Raw genomic sequence first — 9597 nt, forward strand, 5'->3', positions numbered from 1 at the left:
AGAGAGAGAGAAAAGAGAGAGAGAAAAGAGAGAGAGAGAAAAGAGAGAGAGAAAAGAGAGAGAGAGAAAAGAGAGAGAGAAAAGAGAGAGAGAGAAAAGAGAGAGAGAAAAGAGAGAGAGAGAAAAGAGAGAGAGAAAAGAGAGAGAGAGAAAAGAGAGAGAGAAAAGAGAGAGAGAGAAAAGAGAGAGAGAAAAGAGAGAGAGAGAAAAGAGAGAGAGAAAAGAGAGAGAGAGAAAAGAGAGAGAGAAAAGAGAGAGAGAGAAAAGAGAGAGAGAAAAGAGAGAGAGAGAAAAGAGAGAGAGAAAAGAGAGAGAGAGAAAAGAGAGAGAGAAAAGAGAGGGAGTATTGCCACTTACCTGTATAACTTTGTAATTCTTTTTCCAGATTAAGTAGGGCTTCTTGGTCAGCATTACATTCCCAAAGATACTCATCTTGTTTAGTTACATCAAGGCACTTGTGTTTTGGTATCTCAGTATTGACTCTAAACATACACATAGTTGAACTTGTTGGTCTTGGCTGTGTGTTTGTTGGACAATTTCCAATCAGTTTACAGTGTAGCATATTTGCTGACCAAGGTCTTCTGGAATCATTCCCTGAAATGACAGAAAAGGTCACAACTTCTAATAATTCAAGATTTCACACATAAACAGAATTTTATCTCAGCTCATTAATGGCATTAATTGTAGTTAAAATTATCAACTGATCTGAACAGATTATTAAATTTGCTTAAGATTGTGTTAATAAATGTTAATAAAGAGTTTATACTTATATTGAGAAGTAGCACCTCATATTTCAGGGGAAACTTTCAGAAAAAAAATATTTAAATATTACATGCAATGTCACAAATTTTGGGGGTGAGGGAAGACTGAGAATAAAGCTTAAAACTTTGGTTCTGTCATTTTTTTCATGTAAGGCAATGTGAATAAAATATAGACACTTCCAAATATTTTTCTGGGATTCAAAATTGACAGTTTCAATTGCTGCATATAGCATTTTTTAAATTAAAATACTAAACTGTTTGCTTAAGATGAGAGAAAGAATGTAAGCTACATTCCTTGAGATGGAGACAGTTGAAATTGAGAAAAGTAACTAAGAAGTGCAGATGCAGTTATGCATTACTTGTTTCCTTGCTTCTTATAGTTCATGTAATAAGATTTATTTCAGTAGCATGAAGAAATCTTTTATTAGATCAAAATCATACTGTACTAGATGCTGCAAAACACACAGTAATACAGAATCTTGTTCTAGACAGTTTATTATCTAAATATTCAAGCTAACAGGGAAGTAATGGGGTAGAAACTAAGCACAAAGAACTAGTAGTGACAGCTAGAAAGTGCTAATTTTTAACTCAAAAGCTAATTCTTATGAAAATAATGCCAGTTATATAAGCAACTACACCCAAAATACGAATACATAGATGAAGATCTAAAAATTACCTTAATTCAACAGAATCATTACAGACAGCACTTCTATTTTTTACATTAAAAAATAAAATTAAGCTGTTAAAGTAGGACCTCAAAGCTGTTGCTCTCCTTACCTGGGTATGACCTCCACGCTAACATCAGGGGAGAAATTCTATCTTGAGTCTCCAAACCACTTGAAGGCCTGTTCAACTGACTTTCTAAGACACCTTGAACTAGAGAGTCATCAGCATATTCACTTAAGCTCCTTTCAGGAACCCACTTTCCATCTCCTGAAATTAAAAAGTATTAGAGGAAATTGTTTGCAGGTTTTGTGTTAATATGCATTTACTGTTACTGAGTTTGCTGCATTTAATGTGTGTGATTTGAAGAAGTAACGTAATAAATTTTCTACACACAGTGTAAAAAAAAAAATCCTATACAACACACTAACAAGCTTAAATTCAAGTTATATACTTGATGGAATTAATATTCATGTTCAGCAATCATTCTACATGTTGTTTCATCTACATCATTAAAAATATTTTTTGTGATGTATATTATACACAAAGAAAAGCAGAAATTCCTACTGGAACCAAATTCTCAGAGGATATAAAGAAGTATATAAATCTATAGCACTATATTGATGTAATTTTCTTCAAGGTAGTAAATTTATTTTATAATTCCACAGCACCAGTTGTGTGTGTTGCCATGACTGTTACCTCGAAGTGACTTCTAAAAGTAAGCTAGATCCAAGTTACACAAAGAGAAGGATCTGTTACAGTAACAGTGATAAATATGTCAATTGTCTGAGGATTTTCTTCATAAGCCATTACCTGGAAATGGGATGCTGCTGTCCATAGGGACAGAGTCAGCACACAGTGAAGATTGTGCTTCAAGCATTACTTGTTTAGGGTTTGTACCTACAACAAAGAAACCTTCAAGTCCCCAATACCTTGTAGAAAAAGATTTCTGTCTTTTGGCTACATCCTGTAACTTGAATAAAACACAAAGATATTAGAAACAGGAAAAGAAAGAGGAAAATTCCTAAGTTCCCTTTGCAGGTTTTTATTAATAAAATGCTCATTTCATAAAACATGGAACGATTCCAATAGCCTGGTGTAACAGATAGTCATAAGGATGAAGGCTTTGCAAGATACATGCTTTAAAATCCTATAAACTTCAATTGTCAGAGTCTGTTCTTCCACTGTGGACATGGAAAGCAGTTTTTCTTCATTTGCTTTCGCTTATTTTTGTTTACATCAACTAAAGTAATACTGTTTAACAACTCCAAATCTAATGTCCCAACCTCCCTCATGCTTTTTTTTTGCTTTCAATTTTATTTCCAGCAAAAGAACATTTGAATAATTTAGTTTAGATAAGAGTAGCTCCAATTTTTGACATTCAATCAAGAGGTGAAGCGACCTTGATATTAACATGAGAAGAGCTGCCTTCTCCCCCAACACACCCTTTTCTTTTTGTCTGATACTAGCCTGTTCTTTCTTTTGCTTTTTTTGAACATCAAAAGAAGACTGACAATAGAAAGAGAGAAGCACAGAGGCCTTCATCCCCAACACATGAAATATGGTAGGCAGTGACAATCCCCTGATGAAAACTATACTCTTGATTGCTTTTGGGTAGGGTTTCTGGAGTACAAAGGGGAAAAGTGGTAGAGCATTTCATGGTAACCATACAACTATCACTATCTCTCAGCTGCTTCAGCAGTATGGTATGTTGCCTCATGCTAAACTGGGAAAGCAGATTAAGTAACGTAGTTTATCTATTCAGCAATCAAAGATATAATATTTTACCACTGAAGACTTTGTAATTACAGGCAAAACCAAACTCTGACTATCGCAGACACTGTTCAGCTCTTGGGAATCTTTATTGGTTTTCTGCAGTTGTACCTCGAGGAGATATTTGTTGCTCATTAGTTCAGTAGGGTTAGAGATCTTCTCAGGTAGTTTACAGGAGCTAAGTGATCTTCTCATAGTCTTTAGTTTAATATTCTCCTTTTGTACTCCATTTCTTTCAAGATGACTGCAGATAATCATTTTTTCTACAAGAGTACAACAAAATGATGAAAATAAGAATTTTTTTTAAATGGAAATTAATACAAATTATAACCTGCAAGTCTACTATATTTTCTTCATGAACTTAAAATACAAAGCCTTCATTATAGTTACCCCTAAACCACAAAATTACAAATAAGAACAGTTAACCTTTACGAGCTTCCTGCTTGCTATGTGGAGATGCCAACATACAGAGACTAGACTTACCAGGTAGTAGTACCAGTTCTATATCTAATGCATATGTTCCTGTACATTAAAACATTAAATCTTTATAATAATATTAACACATTTCCAACTTTAACACAATTCCAACTACTACTTCATGCTAAAGTAATTTTTTATATTTACAATGCTATAATCTAACCAGAGCCAGCATAAGAACTGCAAGAGTAGCAATTTCATAAAATTTATTTAAAAATAGTATAATGGTTTGATATACCTACTACCAGGCTGGGAATGATTCTGCAAACTGGGAGGTTTTTTTGTTTATACAAGACATAGCTATTTTATTTTTTATCCTGTGCCCAAAGAAGCACATAAATCACAACTCATTAGTCATCTCTCGTTTGCTTTTTCACATTTGAAGACTTAAATAAGTAGTTTCTTGAACTAAACCCAAAGAGAACAAGCGCTAGGTTCTGAAGTGCTAGAGCAATCAGTTGGCACTTGCAAGAATGCAAAATTAATTACTCTTACACTCTAACTTATTACTTCATATTTTAAAAGTTACAATACTTTGCATAGTTTTAGGACAAAGAGTAAGATCTTTGGGACCACTTAAGAGTGCCACAAAATAAAGCTGCAAAATTTTCACGGTGATTTCACCGACTTGCAACAGGCACTGGGATGCTTATACACAAATGATGATCTTTCCTGCATGACCTTTTCCTCATGATCTTTCCTTCTCAACCTATCCATATAAAAGCATTTTTCTGCATGAAAAGGACACGTGCCATACACGAAATCTAGTACTGTACAGATAAACTAAGAGGTTTGTAAGATCACTTCAGCTGCTTTACAGTGGGTTTGTTTTCAGTATACAACTCATATTGGGGCAGTCTCTCCCTCAAATATAAGCTCGCAGCTGTGAGATTACTATGGCAGCAGATGCCTGTAATTTCAAAACAGCTTGTGCAGCCCATCAAACTGTGGTCAAGGGACCTGCATAGCTCAGGGAATGATACGTAATTTAACTATCTTTAATTAATTTTTTTCCAGACAACCACTGTAGTTGACTACCACATCCTATATGAGAATGATAAAACTGTATAGGCTTATGTATCTTGCACAAATAGCTTTCAAAATTTACCTTGAGAAACTTCTTTAGAAGGAGAGGGACTTCTGTCAAGAGGAAGAGGTAGAAAATATTGAGTGTCAGCTGTGGATGTTAAATGACAAGATGATTTTCTCGTTATGCCTACAGTTTCTCTTTGCAAAAGGTCTTGCACTGTGTCATTTTGATCTGCAACTGCTGAACTACTTTGAAACAGAGAAAAGAGGAAAGTCCAGAAGAATAAAATATAACAAAACAGATCACATTTAATCATAAATAAATTTAGGGAGATCAGAAGAACTGAACATGTATTATTAATTATTAGGACTCTTAGTTTTGCCTAGAATTACAAAATCAGTAAAGTGAGAGTATCTTACAAGTATAAACCACTGTCCAATTGCAGACTTGTCTGCTATTCCCTGCTCCTACTGAGATAAGAGCATACAAAAGAGAAATTCTCCCTGTAATTCAGGACATACACATATACAGAAACATATATTACATGGTTTAACATTGGAGTGACCAAGCAAACAAAATAAAGTCATTTCAAAGCAATGTCTCTCTAGTTACAGGCAAATAATATACCTTACTGACAAAAGCTGAAGACAAAAAATTACTGTTTGCTAACTTTAATGGTAAACATGTCATATGCCTGTTAATTGCCAAACTCTTCTTAGACTGTCTTACAAATCAGTCATCAAACCATTAGGTCATTCCAATGAAAACTTCCAGGGACAAAAACCAGCAATCACAGTCAGGATCTTGGAAGAAATGTAAAGGAAGGGAAAGGTGTAACTGAGAGTCACAACACTGGCACAGACTATGCCTTGCACCAAGGATGAGCAGACATTATCTTAACCGTGCCTTAGAACAATTTAGAGCCAAGGATTCTCCCCCCCTTCATGTGTTGTATGACTCTCTGCAAACAGAAACGCCTGTTTCTTAAGAATGCAACTAAATCAGAAGACAGGATTATTCCCTTTTCTCTTCCAAATACCCTTTGCATTTCTCATACCTTCCACATTGCTTGAGTGCTTCAGTTTTCCCTTGCTTATTCATTCCCACAGCCCCAGCTTCCACCACCAAAAAGTCAGACGATTCTTCCAAGTCCTTGCCATAAGACTAATAAAAAACCAAAACAAAAAACATATTCAGCAACAGGTTAAAATTCAAAAAAACATTAACTCAAGTGATTAAAAGCCTGCAGATTTTATTTTTGTATAATTTCTATATAGTAAGGGTCCCTGAACACAATAGGAAAAAATTAGAGGGAACTTTTGGAAAGATAAATTTTCCACATTTGTATGGAAAAGATAAGCAATGCACCAATATTATTTTTTATTAGAAATTAATTAACTGTTGCTACTTTAAATATTTAACAGATCAATGTTTAAACAAATCACTTCAGATCAGTCTGAAGATTCACGAAGTCCTTTATTACACACTTACATCATCAAGGAACTCAATTTTCAAAGCGGGCTCTACACTTTCAGAAATTGTGTTGGGTACTTCTTCTCTAAAAACAGACATCCAGTATCTCTTCACTTCTTCATCTACAAAACATAATTCATTTGATGCATCTGATTTTTTCCTGTTCAAGATACACTTATAAAAATGCAAACTTTTTATTTATTATAAAATACCATGAGTTTATCTTTTCATTATTTTTACTTTCTTTAAGCAGAAACTGCTTATGTATATAACTGTTAAACAATCATAGCAAGAAAACAAACAAAAAACCCCAAGTATTTAATAGTTGGATTCAATAAACAGAAATCTATAACACCTGTTAATTCATCGACATCATCATCATCATCTTCTCCCTCTCCTCCACTCACAGCCTGATGTACCCTCAGTGTTTGCACAGCTCTTAAATCTTTAATGCAACTACCAGAAATTTGATCAACAGGAGTTCTAAAAAAGGAAAAAAAATGAAGCTTTAAAAGTCATAATTTTTCTTTTACATATAATATCACAGTCATTAAAAAAAAAAAAAGAGTCACTACACTACTTACTGCAGCAGTATTAGATGCTGCTGAAATGCAGCAACCCTTCCTAATTTCATTGAGATGACCTCATACCTCAGGGACTAACAAAACAACTCTGTAATGTTTATAAAAGTATCCTGAAAATCGTACTTCCTTTTCTCTATAAAACTTCTGTAGCACATGTGCCAAAATCAAGCAGCCAGGCATCATTACCAGTCTTCAAATTCTACAATAAACTGATAGCAAAGAGAATTCCTCCAAAGACTAACTCTGCAGTAAATCTGAAATATTAAGTCATCAAGTCTGATTACAATGGTTATTTTATTAAAATAAAGCACCCTCCATACAGTCACCTTAACTCTTTATAATATATCTAATATTTAAAAAATTTCAATGGAATTTTTGTTAATGCTATTAAGTATTTCTGACTTCTTTCATTAGTACCAGCAACTTCAACAAATACCTTCTGTATTTCTTAAGCAAGAGTTTCTCCATGTAGCTCAGGCCATCATTCTTGAATTCAATTTGGACAGGTTTCTTCCCAGCAGTGAGATTGGTCTGTACCTCACAAATTCCCACAGATTCTATTAGAAATATTTAAAAGACAAATTTATCCAGCTATTCAGACTTAGAAACTTGCTATTTAACTAAATTATTTTTGAATGAATGTCACATTAGTAGTCTATACCTAGCTAAGTCTTTGCATAAATCAAAAATTTAAATGGCCAGCAGTATTATATTTACACAACACAGTCAGTAGTGGGGGAAGCCAGTAAAAACTCATTTATTGCAGCTTTTCACATAAAGGAAGATTACCACATTAGTCCACGACCTCACAGATAAAAATCCCACTATATTACAGGAAAGAAAAAAAAATAAAAAGAAAAAAAATCACTATAATTTTTTATATACAAAGAATGAACACCATCATTGGACTAGAGGAAAAAGACAAGCATGCACAAATCCAATCAGACAGGAGTGGGTTTCTTCATATTTTGCCATGCATACTTCAACTGATAGCATCTTTTCACTGGGACAAAGAAACACTAAGAGCTTGTGAAAGGCAAGCAGAAAATGTACTTTGATACAACATACAAAATCCTCAGCCATGCACATTCCTTGTCCCAGTTAAAAGCTGTGACTTTATGCTCGAGCATTACAGTTCATATCAAAGTCTCATGTGAGAAACAATGCCATAGAAAAGTAGAGGGACACGAGCTAAACCATCTGGCCAATGCCAGTTTGTTACAAAAAATGAGATAAACAGTAATCTGTATATTATTAAAAAAAATCTTCAGAAGTTGTTGTTAATTTATAAAGGAATACAGTGAGAAAACTTAAGAAGAAACATTGACTATTCTAACAGAACATTTATCTTCACTAATGAAAAATCTACTAACTCACAAAAATGCTCCTAATGTTTTTAAAATGCAATTAAAACAGAAAAAAAAACAAAACATACCTGATTTGTCCTCACTGGTACATAGTTCTCTGTGACCATGATGATCTTTTCTCCATTGAAGCAAAGCTTCCTGAAAAGACTTTGCAGATTCCTCCTCATTAAACGTCCCATTCAGTAATAATTCTTTGTCCTGATTTTCAAGGCCTGTACAGGTTGATTTTGAGGACAGTTCCTAAATCAGTTCCACAATATAATTAGTACAGCACTTCTGATGATAATCCTCTCCCCACTCACATATATCAGCAACAATATTTTCAGTACCAGCTATGGAAATACAACACCCTGTTTTCTGGGCTTAGCCTAGCTACCCTGTTAATCAAGATCACTCAGTTTTGATGTGGTCTTGCTCACAACTAAACTGCAATGTTCTATCAAGAATAAGAAAAAACAAAAAAGTTTGTATTGGCACAAAACCAAACCGTTTAACTGCTTTGAGGAGGTAGAGAGCAGTAGCCATGGATAACCCACATGCTATGTACAGGATGGATATTATGTCAAAAGACATGAACAGGAGTCAATGGGCTGGGCAAGTCTAATAGCTTGATCCCTCGCTTGGCACATGGCAGAAAATAACTAAGGCCACTCCACCTAAAATGTCCTAAACAAAAATAATATATTTCTTTTAAACCATACATTACCTCAGCACTGCCTACTGATGCTAGGAGAGATGAAAACTTGTCTGATGTGACCTGATGCTTGTTGTTTACTTTCTTCTGCTCGTGATTAATTTTCAATTTATTCAGATTTACTTCCTTGATGAAATGATCAACAACTTCCAATTTTCCAACATGTATATCAGCTTCTGGCTGTTAATGACACATTATGAAACCATTAATATATTATAAACACACTCAACATTCCACCAAACACCGTATTAAAAGCAGGTAGGTAACCATATATTGAAGAGTGATTAGTGACATAAGCAGATAATAATTTCAATAATCAATAGTGTGCAAATGTGTGAGCAAAAAAATTCAATAATCTGAATATTCCATTAGGTACTACACAGGACCGACTAAGTGAAGCATTTTATGCAGCACATATCATTTAAATTAATGAGCTATGTACTTTATTAATGAAGTTCTGCTTACTGAAGCTTTTCAGTAGACAAAAATGCATCTGTAGAGGTCAACAAGAGGAAAATGTTAATTTCCAGAACTATCTGGAATACCTGTTCACCTACAAAAAGTAGTCCAGGAAAGTCTAAACTATAAAGAACTAGATGAGTTTGATTGAAAATAGCTACAGGAGAACAACAGTTTTACTCACACTGGGACTTTGCTGATTTGCAGCCTTCACTAGAACAAAGAAAATTACTGTGAAAATGTAGCACGAAGACTTTGATCACCAACTCTTGAGTTATTATCAAGCAGAAATAAAAAATATCTTATGTTCATCCTT

The 9597-nt window shown here is 34.2% G+C and overlaps 1 protein-coding gene across 1 annotated transcript; it reads right to left on the reverse strand.

Annotated features, from left to right (window-relative positions):
- Positions 1–357: 357 nt before the first annotated feature.
- ZBBX (zinc finger B-box domain containing) lies at positions 358–9002 on the reverse strand (the record flags this gene model as incomplete). The annotated part of the gene is made up of 11 exons (XM_029083857.1): positions 358–594; positions 1530–1694; positions 2238–2397; positions 3213–3460; positions 4783–4952; positions 5762–5868; positions 6196–6299; positions 6533–6660; positions 7198–7318; positions 8197–8368; positions 8835–9002. Coding segments are annotated over 11 exons (1780 nt in total), but the record flags the coding sequence as incomplete, so codon positions are not given.
- Between the last annotated feature and the right edge of the window lie 595 nt (positions 9003–9597).

This window comes from Antrostomus carolinensis, unplaced genomic scaffold (assembly GCF_000700745.2).
Source record: "Antrostomus carolinensis isolate BGI_N321 unplaced genomic scaffold, ASM70074v2 scaffold52932, whole genome shotgun sequence".
NCBI classification, from domain to species: domain Eukaryota; kingdom Metazoa; phylum Chordata; class Aves; order Caprimulgiformes; family Caprimulgidae; genus Antrostomus; species Antrostomus carolinensis.